General features: G+C 55.3%; 1 protein-coding gene across 3 annotated transcripts in view; it reads left to right on the plus strand.

The window, feature by feature from the left end:
- The first annotated feature begins 14041 nt into the window (after window positions 1–14041).
- Window positions 14042–14422, plus strand: part of REXO1 (RNA exonuclease 1 homolog) — a 76208-nt gene continuing 75827 nt past the window's right edge. Inside the window, exon 1 of one of the 3 annotated variants that reach the window (XR_003997522.1) lies at window positions 14042–14228. Coding sequence is in view for 2 of the 3 variants with exons in the window: in XM_030540709.1 (XP_030396569.1) it covers window positions 14075–14228 (154 nt within the window). In the remaining variant the exon portion in view is untranslated. The remainder of the gene's footprint in view (window positions 14229–14422) is intronic. The other 2 variants (XM_030540709.1, XM_030540707.1) reach the window with 2 other exon arrangements.

Here is a 14422-nt window from a genome sequence, read left to right on the forward strand (position 1 = left end):
AGGAGCCCTGCTATTGATAATAAGCTCTGGCTGCAGAAGCTAAAGACATTGGCAACCCCTCCTTAATGATAGTAACCAATCGCCAAGGTAGAAGTTGGCTGGCAGATAGACCTCTGCAGCTACTTTCTGAGCAGGTTCAGTGGCATTTCTCTCTGCAGGACCTACTGTCTCCAGCTCCTGGCTCCAAGACCTTCTGCCTTTGGAATGGAGTGGGGATAATGGATCACATCTGCTCTGCCTCTTGGCATGAGTCAGCAGAACAGCTCTGCACCTGCATATGGAGTCCTGCCGTTATACAACTGTTGTGTTTTGGTTTTGAAGGCCAGGTAGTGCCAGTGGCTAACAGCATTCCCCACTGGAAATGGGGGGTGGGACAGGCCCTCTCCACCTGGGGAATGAAGACACCAGGCACCTCCTGGAAGCCGCTGAGCATCTTCCCCTGTTCACTTGAGTGTGACCGCAGGCAGTTGGGTCACTGGGTTCTGTTCCTAGCTCTAAAGAGCGAGGCTGCGGCAGCTTTGAGAAATCCCTTCACTGCTTGATGCCTCAGTTTCCCTATCTATAAAAGGAGGTTTAGGCACTTAAAGGGTTCAGCAGCAGCTGATTGTGTGTGTTTGTGTGTTATGAATCCCAGTGGGGCCTGATTCTGGGATTTAGGTGCCTAAAATAGCAGTTAGACACTGAACCCTTTTGTGGATCTAGATCCTCAGACTCTTTGACTTCAGCATCTCCACTGCCATGGATACTTTCCCCTCCTCATGGGGCATTGAGGATAAATACACCATGGTTACTGGGGGCCATATCGGCACTTTAGTGCCCATCAGTGGAGCCCACCCTGTGCCCTGAATGGTTACCCTGTGCATGCTGCTGCTAGGTGGCTGGGATTTATAGCTAGAGATGGGTCTGATCCAAACACAGATACATGAGCCTACACTGTGTCCCGGGGGCAGCGGAAGGAGATTTCCTGCACCCCATGAAAGAATTCTGGTCACTTTAAAAGGTGAACCTAGGAAATGTCCCACAGAAAACTTTGTTACCATCGTCTAAGTTGGCAAATGCAGCTCAAATGCCGGCCTCATTTACACTAGTCTGCTGAACCTCCAAGTGCAGAGCAAAGCCCCCAGAGGGGGACCCTGTAACCGGCTGGGGCCTGGCTGCTTGGGAGAACGGCTCCTGGGTAAAGAACTCCAGGTCACCGGATGGAATTCAGGAAGGGTTGCAAGGAGCGACCCCAGGGGCCTGTGTACAAAGAGTCTATTGGTCTCAGGCAGCTCCCAGTCGAGAGGTGTCGCCACGTGCAAACTGCCCCTTCCAATGGCAGACTTAGCACCCAGGGGTTGGTGCAGGGAGGCCAGGGCCCAAATGGCACAGAAAGGCCCTCTTGCCCCAGGCAAGTCTGAGCACAGCACCGGGGAAGCCTGCCCTGCTGCTGGCTGGATGGGCCTGTCCTGGCAGGCCAGCGTCTGTCAGTCGCACACAAGACACTTTGCCTGGCTCCCTGTAAAAGCTCTGCCTGGCAGTTCCTGAGCCGTTCCGGGGTGCATCAGCCCCAGGTTTTCCAGCCGGCGGGGTTTGAAAACTGGAGCCATGCTCGAGCGACGCCAGAAGCAGGAACATCCCACCTTCGCCAGTGAGCCCGGGGTGCGCAGCGGCTCACTAGCGAGGCCTCGTCTGTGTTTCAAGACTGGCTTGACCAGCAATGTCACCCACGGCTGTGACCGGTCGTGCGCCCTGAGCACCCACCCTTCTGTGGAACCAGCTGCTGTCCCTCTGAGAGGGGGATTAACTACGCCTGTGGGACCCCCCCCTACTTCCACCTCTGCACTGTGACACTCCCGCTGGCCCGCCGTAGCGGCTGTAGTGTAGACATAGCCTGAGTCTCTCTCCTTCCTTGCATGAAAGTGTCACCCACGCGTCTCCGCTGCTAGGCAACGGGCAGGCTTCCCTCGCCTATCGCTAGGCAACTGAAAGCCGCCTTCGCCTGTTGCAGAGGTGGGATGGGTTGAGCGCTGCCCCCTCGGGCTCGTCTAGACACGCACAGTTTGCACCCGTGACATTTAAATTGGTTTAGTTAAATCAGAGCAGCTTTGGTGTGTGGACTCTCTTGTTGGTTTTAAATGGGTGAGACTGATTTAGCTTGTGCCAGTTGATCTACACCCACAAAGGTTCTGCTGTGCCGAGCCGGAGGAGCTAACGCTTTACATGCTCCCCCAAGCCTGGGGGCAGTTGTGCTTCGGGACAGGCGCTCCTAGGGTGTTGTCAGTCCGCTCAGGACAAAAATGCTGCTGCACAGCAGCTAGCTTCAGCTCACTGGCCAGAACTGTTGCACTACTAGGGAGATGGCATTGATTTTACCGGAGCAGCAGAAAATCCCACCCCTCTCTGAAGCATCGATACAAACAAACCCTGGAGCTAGGTTAGGACCCACAGGTGCAGATCAAACCACTGACGGCCAGGCTGAGTGACCAAGAGGTGGCTGAAGTGTAATGGGGATTGGGGGTGAAGGGGGCTGGCTGGGGGAGAGGGGTGGGCTCAGCGCTGTTTGCAGAGGGCAAGCACTGTCTGGCCCTTGCTCACGGCTCAGGATCAGTGCCTGGGCAGATGGCAAATGCCTGTGGTCGCAGCATGCCGGCCCGACTGGGCCAGCTGCCACAGGGTTCTGGGCTCATGAAGGCCCTGATCCTTTCCGGAGCCAGGCTGCTCCAGAAGTTCCCCAGCGTGCTGCTGCCTGCCCTGTTCACACTGGCCACGGTGTGCAGGAAACGAGCAGTGGGGAATTGCTGCATTTCATCCCATTGCAGGGGATTCCAAGGAAGAGGCTTTAAGGGGGTCTCCTACTGGACCCCTCCCCTCTTGACAGTACTTGGCGGGGCATATTCGGCTCCTGGGCGTCTCTGGGCAAAGCCAACTGGAGCTGAGTGTGGAATTCGGTTCGGCGGAGGAGCGGGTCCCTTGGGGCCTGCAACCTAAATCTGTCTCGCCAGCTGGTGCATTCTGACTTCCCCTTCTTTGATATTAGCACGCGATGTTTAAACCATGGACGCGAGCTGGTGACGACAGTGGCACTTAGATATCCCACGGTGCTAGCTGCTGTACATATGAACAGTCAGAGACAACCCCTGCTTCGGAGGCTTCTGAGCCAAAGAAAACAGAGCCAGGATTAGAGGGGCAACAGAGAGAAGGATTTGCCTGAGGTCACCCAGCAGGCCAGGCCAGTAGTCGAGCTGGGAATAGTACCTAAGTCTGCCACATCAAAGGCTGGGCCTCTCCACCTCATAGCTAGAGTGAGATTGGTGGTGTCAGGAGGTCTGGGTTTTATTCCCAACTCTTGTCACTGTGTGACCATAGGCAAGTCACTTTGCTTCTCTGTCAGTCACCAAGGGGCAATGAGCATGCAGTCCCACAATGCCATTTTTTCCATAGTCACTTTTTGGAGTCAGACTGTATTGTGCCTCAGTTTCCCCATCTGGACAATGGGTGTAATGAGTCTGACTCACTGCAAAAAATAAACCATTCATATTTATTACTAGCCAAGACTCGGTGGAAATTAATTATGTACAAATCATTTCATCCTGCGTCTCTCAGAGCTATTCTCCCTAAATACATTGCAAGCTATCCAGGGCAGGAATCAAGGCTTCAAACCTGTCCGTAAAATGCCTGGCCCAAGGATGCTGCTATACAGATAAAAATTAATGAAGATAACCAGTGGCCTCATCACCAATTTTTCATTTTATTACTATTAGGAAGTATGTCCTAATTATTTTCCAAACATTAATTAATGTAAGTGATATTATCCCTTATTTACAGATGGGGAAACTGAGGCATGGCAAGGGGTGTTTGTGTGTGTGACTTTTTGACGCAATCTAATTAAACTGTGGAACTCCTTGCTGTAGGAATTTGTTGACGCCAAGAACATCATAAGATATAATTAATGGCAACAGACAATTTGGAAGGGATATTGAGGTTCATGCTTCTGGGCTTAACCCAAGCTCTATTAGAGAGCAGGATGAGGTGGGGGGTGGCAGATTCTCCGCATCTGCTACTGAGGGGTTCTTGCACCTTCCTTTGAAGCACATGGTCAGAGACAGTACACCTGGGTAGATGGACCCTGAATCCAATCTTACGAGGCAATTACTTTGTTCTTATGACTTTTTCAAGGTTGCAGACAGAGGCAGCACTGGAGGCGGAAGGAGAATTCAAGGTTTCCTGGCAGTGGGCTCAGACCATACTTAAGTCAAAGCCAAAATGTCTGCCAGGAAGTTCTGCTTTTCCTGGAATTTTGGTCTGAGAAAAATGATTAGAAGGAGAAGTGGAGAATGGGGAGAGAAAAGGGAAAGAAGGAGAAATGAAAACCCAAAGAGGAATTTAGGCATTGTTGCGAGGAACTTGACTTACCACCGTTTGAGTGTAAGATTGAATGGTAGTTTGCCTCTTTCTAGAGCTTATCTTGGCCAAAGTGCCTGACTAGAGACACTTTAAAGGACCTGATTTGCACTGGAGCGGCACCCAAAAGCATTAGTCCTTCTTGAAAATCTAGGACCCAGCATGCTGCACACTTCGCTGATCAGGCCTGGAAGAACAGGGACACAAAATGGCCACACGTGATCCAGACACTGATGCCCTGATCACCATATCTGGGCACCAGGGATGGGAGGGTTTTTTCCTTTCTTCAGAACATCTGGTAGCGGCCACGGCTGGAGGTAGGATGCTGGACTGGATGGTCCAATGATCTAACTCAGAATGGCAAATCCTTATGTTTCTCTGCCCCTTGGAAAGAAAGCAGTACAAGGCCAGGCATCCTTGATCATTAAATTTTAGATAAACTTTCTGAACTGGAACCAGTATAGGGTAAAATATTGTGGCTTAGGTTAGCTTTTCGCACAATGTCCAGTTAGCTAGCGGCACTCCTTGCCAAAAAGTCTGTCTGAAGCCAGGAGCCTAGCAGGGTTCCAAAAAGGGGTTGATATGGATGATGAGGACAAACAGAGCTAGAACTGTAAATATTAAAAATAACGAGAATTTGTCAGGGAGATTAAACCCTCCTGCTTCAGGGCATGAACTGACATCCAATTAAGGGATATCAGGAAGATTCTTTCTCTGGGGGCAGGTTACCCCATAACTGCCCCTACAGGGGTTTTTGCACCTTCCTCTGGTCTCAGTTGGGGACAGCGTACAGGACTGGATCCAGTCTGACAATGCCCGTGTTCCTGTGAGAACAGCCCAGGGATGAGGAAAAACGCAGTACAGACCTGAGAACGCTAGAGAGTGCCGATGCAAAGGTACAGGAGCAGACCCGCAGGTGGGAGCTGTGATATTGGGTGTATCTGCTTGAGTGATGAATACAGTTTAATCCCTCTCACCGCTGGCTTCCTTTGTCCACGATCCAACAGAAACACCTACAGCGCTCCTCAGAGCTGCACCCCGAAATACAGCTCTCTCAGTGCACTGCCTAGCACCACTGCCTCCATCCTGGATGGAATCAGAAACGATGGGCTGCTTGGGGTGGGCTAACATGCTGCTCAGAGTTTATTGCAGGGCCGGCTTTAGGCCAATTCCTCTAAATCGGGCCCTGCACCTAAGAGGGCCCCGTGCCCTAAAGAAGAGCACTTAACTTAGGCGCCTTTTTAATTTTTACTCACCAGCGGCACTTTGGCGGCGGGTCCTTCACTCGCTCTGGGTCTTTGATGGTGCTTCGGCGGCGGGTCCTTCACTCGCTCCGGGTCTTCAGCGGCATTTCGGTGGCGGGTCCTTCACTCGCTCTGTGGCACTTTGGTGGTGGGTCCTTCACTTGTTCCGGGTCTTCAGCGGCATTTCAGTGGCAGGTCCTTCACTTGCTCTGGGTCTTCGATGGCACTTCGGTGGGGGGCCTTCACTTGCTCCAGGTCTTCAGTGGCACTTCGGTGGCAGGTCCTTCACTCGCTCCGGGGCTTCAGCGGCATTTCAGTGGCGGGTCCTTCAGTGCCATGGAAGATCCAGAGCGAGTGAAGGACCCACCGCTGAAGTGCCGCCAAAGACCTGGACCGCCGCCAGGTATTTGAATCGGGCCCCACACTTCCTAAAGCTGGCCCTGGTTTATGAAAGTGTCTACCACTCACCTGAGTAACTAGGGCCTGTGCCATCACAGCAGGAATATTTGTTGTGTTAACTGAACCTTTCATCTAGGTTTCCAGCTGAATTTCTGAATTTTCTGCACTGATGAAGCCTCAGCTGGAGTATTGTGTCCAGTTCTGGGGGCCACATTTCAGGAATGATGTGGACAAACTGGAGAAAGTCCAGAGAAGAGCAACAAAAATGATGAAAGTTCTAGAAAACATGACCTATGAAGGGAAGATTGAAAAAACTGGGTTTGTTTAGGCTGGAGAAGAGAAGACTAAGAGGGGACACTATAACAGTTTTCAAGTATGTAAAAGGTTGTTACAAGAAGGAGGTAGAAAAATTGTTCTCGTTAACCTCTGAGGACAGGACAAGAAGCAATGGGCTTAAATTGCAGCAAGGGAGATTTAGGTTGGACATTAGGAAAAACTTCTTAACTGTCAGGGTGGTTAAGCAAGGGAATAAATTGCCTAGGGAGGTTGTGGAATCTCCATCATTGGGGATTTTTAAGAGCAGGTTAGACAAACTCCTGTCCGGGATGGCCTAGATCAGAGGGACTCGAGGTCCCGTCTAGTTCTGTGATTTAATGCCAGGCACAGCAGGAGAGCCTGGGGTTCAGTTTCTTTCACTTGGGATCCAATTAATTGACTCACTTTTAAACCATGTGAATTTTGCCCAGATACGGAGGTAATGGCTGTAAATGCTGGTGAGAACAATTTAAACTGTTCCCACGCTCCTGGAGACAACTTGATGGCCCTGTAAAAAGCTCCTCTGAACTCCCGTCAGTCATTCTTTGCCTACCAAGGCAATATGCAACACCCTTTCATAGTGTACAGCCCTGCCTTCTACTGGGTAGAATCTGAACCACTCAACGAGGTCTCACAGGTTCTACCCAGCTAAATGCTAATGGGGATTCTCCTTCGGCCCTTGAGGCCTCCGTTTGCAAGCCAGTGAGATCTGGATTCGATTGCCACGACTGTTGTGTTGTTCAGGCATGCAGCACAGCAACAACCGGGAAGTTAGTAGGTGCCCAGAGATGTATCACTGTGTTGTGTGTGTGAAGAATGGCTGGCCACAGCTTTAAGACTTAAATATCTGGGATCTGGATGTGCCATTGCAGGTATGTGCTCTGCAAAAGCAGCAACTATCCAGGGCCACCCAGAGGATTCTGGGGGCCTGAGGTCTTTGGCAGCGGGGGGGCCCCCACTTCGGCGGTAATTCGGCGGCAGGGGGTCCTTCCGCTCTGGGACCCGCTGCTGAAGTGCCCCGCAGACCCGCGGCGGTGGCCCCCCGCTGCCGAATTACCACCGAAGCGGGACCCGCCGCTGAAGTGCAGCCGGGTCTTTGGCAGTAATTCGGTGGCGGGGGCTCCCGCCGCGGGTCTTCAGGGCACATCAGTGGCGGGTCCTGGAACGGAAGGACCCCTCGCTGCCGAATTACCACCAAAGACCTGCACTTCGGCGGCGGGTCCCGCTTCGGTGGTAATTCAGCGGTGGGGGGGCCTTCTGCCCTGGAGTGGAAGGACCCCCGCCGGCGAAGACTAGGAGTGGAAGAAGCTCTGGGGGCCCCGCTTCAGGGGCCCCAAAAAACTCTCGTGGGGGCCCCTGTTGGCCCGGGGCCAATTGCCCCACTCCCCCCCCCCAGTGAGACCCAGGCGGCCCTGGAACTATCCCAAACTTTACCCTGGATCAGAGGGAATATAACCCAATTAGGAAAGCCCACTCCCCAGTGAGAAAGCAATAGAGAACTCCCTAATCAGCGTATTAACTGAGATCACCTATTTCATATGTTCCACCCAGCCCAAAGGAGAATGGATAACAGTACCACTGTATGCAGGAAATGTCTGTTATACAAGCAGGGTGTATCTATTTTTATCTGGTGGCTCCAGACGATAAAGGAACTGTCAGGTCCACCTACACACGCACTGTGTATTCAGCACCACTTCACAGAGTGGCTCTGAAATCTCCGGCTACTTCTCGATGTCTCCCACCTCGCGGAGGATTGCCGGCTGCCGCAGTTGAAGAATACCAAGCGGCCAGCCGTGGTTGCCATTGCTTGGGAGCAGGATGTCCTGCCAACTTTCTATTTGCAGAAAACTGAACATCCTTACCCTGCCCCTTCCCAAGGCCCTGCCCTTTCCCAAGGCCCCTCTCCCCACTCACTCCATTCCCCCTCCCTCTGTTGTTTGCTGTCCCCCACCCTCATTCACTTGCGCATTTTCACTGGGCAGGGGGTTGGGATGCAGGAGGAGGTTCAGGGTGCAGGCTTTGGGCAGCTGAGCTGAGGCTGAGGATTATGGTGCAGGAGGGGGTAAGGGCTCTGGGCTGGGGGAGTGGGCTCCAAAGTGGGGCCAGAAATGAGGGGTTCAGGTAGCAGGAGGGGGCTCCAGGCTGGGGCAGGAGGGTTGGGGTGTGGGAGGGGGCAAGGGGTCCAGCTGGGGGTGTGGGCGCCAGGGTGGGGCCAGAAATTAGTGGTTTGGGGTGTAGGAAGGAGCTATGGGCAGGGTCAAAGGGTTAGGTGGGGGATCCAGGAGGGAGTTTTGTTGCAGGAGGGATCTCAGGACTGGGGCAGGGACGGGCGTGGGCTCCGGGCGGTGCTTACTTCAGGCACCTTCCAGGAAGCAGCGACATGTCCCTGTAGCTTCTAGGCATGGGACGACCAGGGAGGCTCCGTGTGCTGCCCCTGAGCACCGGTTCCGCAGCTCCCACTGGCTGGGAAACGCAGCCAATGCGAGCTGCGGGGGTGGAGCTGGGGGGAGGGTGTGGAGTCCCAAGCACCAGCTCTGCAGCTCCCATTGGCCCGGAACCGCGGCCAATGGGAGCTGCGGGGGTGGGGCTGGGGGGAGGGTGTGGCATCCCGAGTGCTGGCTCTGCAGCTCCCATTGGCCTGGAACCACGGCCAATGGGAGCTGCTGGGACGGAGCCAGGGGCAGGGCCCTGTGATTCCCTGGCCACCCTTGCCCTAGAAGCCACAGGGACATGTCGCTGCTTCCCAGAAGGCGCCTGAGATGAGTGCTGTTCGGAGCCCAATCCCCGAACCCCCACTCCCGGGTCCCAGCCTGCCTGGGCCCGATCAGACTTTTAACGGCCTGGTCAGCTCTGCTGACTTGAGCCGCCAGGGTCCCTTTCCAACCAGGCGTTCTGGTCGAAAACCAGATGCCTGGCACCCCTAACCCAGGCAGCCTCCTGAAGGATAAAAGTCCTGTCTGTGTCCGGGGTAGGAAGATTCATTTTCTTTTGCAGGCGGGGCTGAGGATGAGGTAGAAGAGTTAATAAGAGATGGCCTTTCTGGACTTCACCTGCTCAAAGAAGACAAAGAGGCCTGGTAAGCATACTCCTGCTGCAGGAGGAGCTAGGAACAGGGGGCACATTTGGGCCACTGGGCGGCATCTTTTAACCCTGTAGTCAGCCCGTAGATGCCCCATGACGAGTGCTTTAGGAACACTGCCCAGCCAGACAGCAACGGTGGCGGTGCATGATATAAAAATACAACAGTCCAAGTACAGAACCCCATCTGTTGATTCAGCTCCCCCAAAACTGCCTGGAGGACTAATGTCCTCTGGTCATTCCCAGAGACAAGCGCAGCTTGGGGCGTGCCAGGGAGCGTTTATCCCCGCCGCCCCAGCTACCTGCCTCCAACCTGAGCCGGAGGCAATAGCCCAAAAGGGGAGGAAGGATGGTTCAGTGGTTAGAGCACTAGTCTGAGCCCCAGATTCAATTCTCTGCTGTGCTGCAGACTGTCTGTATGACTCTGGGCAAGTCACTTCGTTGCTCTGTGCCTCAGTTTCCCATCTGTACAATGAGGATAATAGCCCTGACCTGCCATACAGGAAGGTTGTGAGGATAAATACATCACAGGCTGTCAGGTGCTCAGCTACTTCAATAATGGAGAACCATGTAAGAAACATACTTCTGTCTCTCAGGAGTCGAGACTGCAAATTAGTCTCCATTCGGGAATGTTTTTGTGCTTTGCACTCTTGGGAAACTGAACTGATGCAGCCAACTAATGACACACAAGCCACTTTAATGAACAACCAGTCTGGCCACTCCTGAGTTGGATGCAATGTAAACTAGTAACTTCGCCTGCCTGCTGAGTAGGGCGAGTCAACATTTCTCATCAAAACAATTTTTCAACAGTATTTGCAGAAAATGGTCAGTTTGGTTGATGTTTTATTTTTGAAATGAAAAACAGGGACCTGGAACATTTTTTAGTAAAAAAAATTTGTCTTTTAGGGAAAAAAATTGGTTTTGCGGTTTTAAAACTGATTATTTTTACTGATCATGGTTTTTAAAAACCAAACATTTTTGGTTTCATTTTTAATGAGGGATAATGAAACACCTTCAGGGATTTTATATCTGAAAAACGTTTGTTTTTTTTTGCAAGTTCCTGTGAAAAACAATTGGTGGGTTTTGACTTGCTCTAGTGTCGGGCGGGCCTATCTCACAGTCTTGGACTTGACGACCCAGAAGTTGAAATAGGGGTGGGCCTCCTCAACACAGCCCTAAATGGTAGCAAAACATCACTATATTGAGAGTGCTGATTGCGTGGACAATTTGATGGCACTTTACTCAAAATCCACTGACAATCCTTAAAGCACCCACAATCCCAGAGACTCAATATTTCCAATAAAAGGATGAAAAGAGAAAAAATTAACACTGAGAGCTAAATTGTAGTTATTAAGCTTCAGAGTAAACATCCAACTGATATGAAGGGGGATAGTTCATGTCTCTCAGAACTTAATCTCTGTAGACTCAAGACAACGGCACGGCGTCAAGTCACACACAGAAGCTCTTCCTTGCAACCATAAGGGGTAGAAACGGGATCCCATCTACACTACAGGACACTTGACTCAAGATGCTTCCCCCAGCTCAGCTACATCCAACACACTTTGTATCTGTAATGTGGATGGGATCATACTGAGTTCCCGAACTGGGCTAATGCTGGGCTGGCTCTTAGTTCTCATCTAGAACAGCGAGTGCACAACAGAACTTTCCCCGCCTGCGGTGCAGTCATAGATTCTCTCCCACGTGGACACACTAAGTAAGCCCAGTGTTTGAAGCTTTTCCCACCGTCAACACACTTGCTCACTCGAGCGGAGCTTCTTGTGTAATAAGGTTGGAGATGTGACTGAAGCTTCTTTTTCCCCACGCAGGTTGTCCGATTGCCATCAGGGGCCACGCTGGCATAGATACTTCTCCTGCACTCGGGAGATCTCCCTTCCCGTGTGCACTCTCTGATGGTTCAGAAAGCGCAATCGCCCGTGAAAACTTTTCCCAGTCGGGGCAGCCATGGAGTGTCTCTCCTGTGGGGTGCTCTGATGTGCAGGCTCTGAGCTGTGACGGAGGCTCTTCCTGCAGTTGGGGCATTGATGGAGGGTCTCTCCTATGGGGATGCTCTGAAGTTCTTTTGGAGGATTTGCCCACAGGTTCCAGCCCTGCCCCGCGGGGAAATACACAGCGACCTCAGGGCTGCTGCAGTCATGTCCTTTCCCCATCCTGTGGGAGGACAGGACGATCTGGAGTGAAACTTAGACACTGTTGTGCAACTGGATGGAGATTTTAGTGTGTTCTTGTGCAGCTTACGCGCCAAACCCCCATAGCTAGGGAGATGTGAGGGGGAAGATGCTGCCTGGCTCCTAGTGCCCCCAGACTTGGGGGGAATCCTCTGTAGTCCTTGATCCAGAGGGGTGCTGTGAGGCTCATTTCCCCTCTTCCCCCCCTAGTGCAGTAGGCTCTGCTTTGGCTGCTTCTGATCCTATGGGCTGGAGACTCCCCCTTCCCCACTCCAAACCCTTAAGCCTTTTGCCCCTCTCCCCTCTTATCTGCCTTCTCTTCCTCCCTGTCCCTCCCTGCCCTTTGATCTGCCTCTCCCTCTCCCTCCCAATCACACTGTCCCATCTCCTTCTCCTCCCCCTGCACCCCCATCTCCCCTTTGCACCCCATTCCCTCCCTTCCCCTCGCACCCCATCTCCCTTCTTTCCCCTCCCTCTGTACCCCCATCTCCCCATGGCTCTCCTTTCCCTTCCTTCCCCTCCCCTCGCACCCCATCTCCCTTTCTTTCCCTCCCCTGGCACCCCCATCTCCCCCTCCCCCTTTCACCCTCTTTCCCTTCCTTCCCTCCCCCTTGCACCTATCTCCCTCTTGCACCCCCTTCCCCTCCCCCTGCACCCCATCTCCCTTCCTTCCCCTCCCCCTGCACCCCATCTCCCCCTTTCCTTCCCTCCCCTTGCACCCCCTCTCCCCCTTTCCTTCCCTCCCCTTGCACCTATCTCCCTCTTGCACCCCCTTCCCCTCCCCCTGCACCCCATCTCCCTTCCTTCCCCTCCCCCTTGCACCCCCTCTCCACCTCCCCCTTTCCCTTTCTTCCCTCCCCTCGCACCCCATCTCCCTCCCTTCCCCTCCCCTCGCACCCCATCTCCCCCTTTCCTTCCCTCCCCCTTGCACCCCCTCTCCTCCTCCCCGTTTCCCTTCCTTCCCTCCCCTTGCACCTATCTCCCTCTTGCACCCCCTTCCCCTCCCCCTGCACCCCATCTCCCTTCCTTCCCCTCCCCCTTGCACCCCCTCTCCACCTCCCCCTTTCCCTTTCTTCCCTCCCCTCGCACCCCATCTCCCTCCTTTCCCCTCCCTCGCACCCCATCTCCCTTCCTTCCCCTCCCTTCCCCTCCCCTCGCAACCCATCTCCCTTCCTTCCCCTCCCTTCCCCTTGCACCCCCATCTCCCTTCCTTTCCCTCCCCTTGCACCCCCATCTCCCTTCCTTTCCCTCCCCTTGCACCCCATCTCCCCCTTTCCTTCCCTCCCCTTGCACCCCCCCTCACCCCCTCACCCTTTCCCTTCCTTCCCCTCCCCTCGCACCCCATCTCCCTTCTTTCCCCTCCCCTCGCACCCCATCTCCCTTCCTTTCCCTCCCCTTGCACCCCATCTCCCCCTTTCCTTCCCTCCCCTTGCACCCCCCTCACCCCCTCACCCTTTCCCTTCCTTCCCCTCCCCTCGCACCCCATCTCCCTTCTTTCCCCTCCCCTCGCACCCCATCTCCCTTCCTTTCCCTCCCCTTGCACCCCATCTCCCCCTTTCCTTCCCTCCCCTTGCACCCCCCTCACCCCCTCCCTTCCTTCCCCTCCCCTCCCCTCGCACCCCATCTCCCTTCTTTCCCCTCCCCTCGCACCCCATCTCCCTTCCTTTCCCTCCCCTTGCACCCCATCTCCCCCTTTCCTTCCCTCCCCTTGCACCCCCCTCACCCCCTCACCCTTTCCCTTCCTTCCCCTCCCCTCGCACCCCATCTCCCTTCTTTCCCCTCCCCTCGCACCCCATCTCCCTTCCTTTCCCTCCCCTTGCACCCCATCTCCCCCTTTCCTTCCCTCCCCTTGCACCCCCCTCACCCCCTCCCTTCCTTCCCCTCCCCTCCCCTCGCACCCCATCTCCCTTCTTTCCCCTCCCCTCGCACCCCATCTCCCTTCCTTTCCCTCCCCTTGCACCCCATCTCCCCCTTTCCTTCCCTCCCCTTGCACCCCCCTCACCCCCTCACCCTTTCCCTTCCTTCCCCTCCCCTCGCACCCCATCTCCCTTCTTTCCCCTCCCCTCGCACCCCATCTCCCTTCCTTTCCCTCCCCTTGCACCCCATCTCCCCCTTTCCTTCCCTCCCCTTGCACCCCCCTCACCCCCTCACCCTTTCCCTTCCTTCCCTCCCCTTGCACCCCATCTGAGCTCTCCCCAAGAACTGGGGTGTTCGGATTTACGGGGGGGGGGGGGCTGGTTGATCAGTGTGGTGGATAGGGGAGTGGTGGAAAATCCTCGTCATCTCCCGCCCCGCCCCCGAGCCCCTCCCCCGGGCGGGTTTCCAGTCAGGCGCGCCGCGGGCAGCCCTCTCCTGGCAGCGGCGTCGCCGGGGTCCTGGGCCGGCCGGCCCGGCTCCCCAAGATGGCGGTGCTGGCGGGGCCGCGGCCCGGCTTGTCCGTGTGAGGCGGGGACGGCGCCGCCCGGCGCGATGCTGCGACCCAGCGGCTACTTCCGCGGCATCGACTGCCCCTTCCTCGGCGCCGGCGGCCGGGGCCCGCCCTGCAGGAGGCCGCACTGCCACTTCCGCCACCCGCCGGCCGCGCGCGGCGCCGCCCCGGAGCCCGGGACCCAGCTCGGCGCAGGTACCGGCTCCCCGGGGTCCCCGGGCCTCGGCCCCCGCTCCTCGCGTCTCGGCCCCCCCCCACACCCGGGCCTCGGCCCCCGCGCCTTGCGTCCCGGGACCCCTGCTCCCCCCGGGCCTCGGCCCCCGCGCCTTGGGTCCCGGGACCCCCCCACACCCGGGCCTCGGCCCCCGCGCCTTGGGTCCCGGGACCCC

Source organism: Gopherus evgoodei, chromosome 22 (genome assembly GCF_007399415.2).
Source record: "Gopherus evgoodei ecotype Sinaloan lineage chromosome 22, rGopEvg1_v1.p, whole genome shotgun sequence".
Lineage (NCBI taxonomy): Eukaryota > Metazoa > Chordata > Testudines > Testudinidae > Gopherus > Gopherus evgoodei.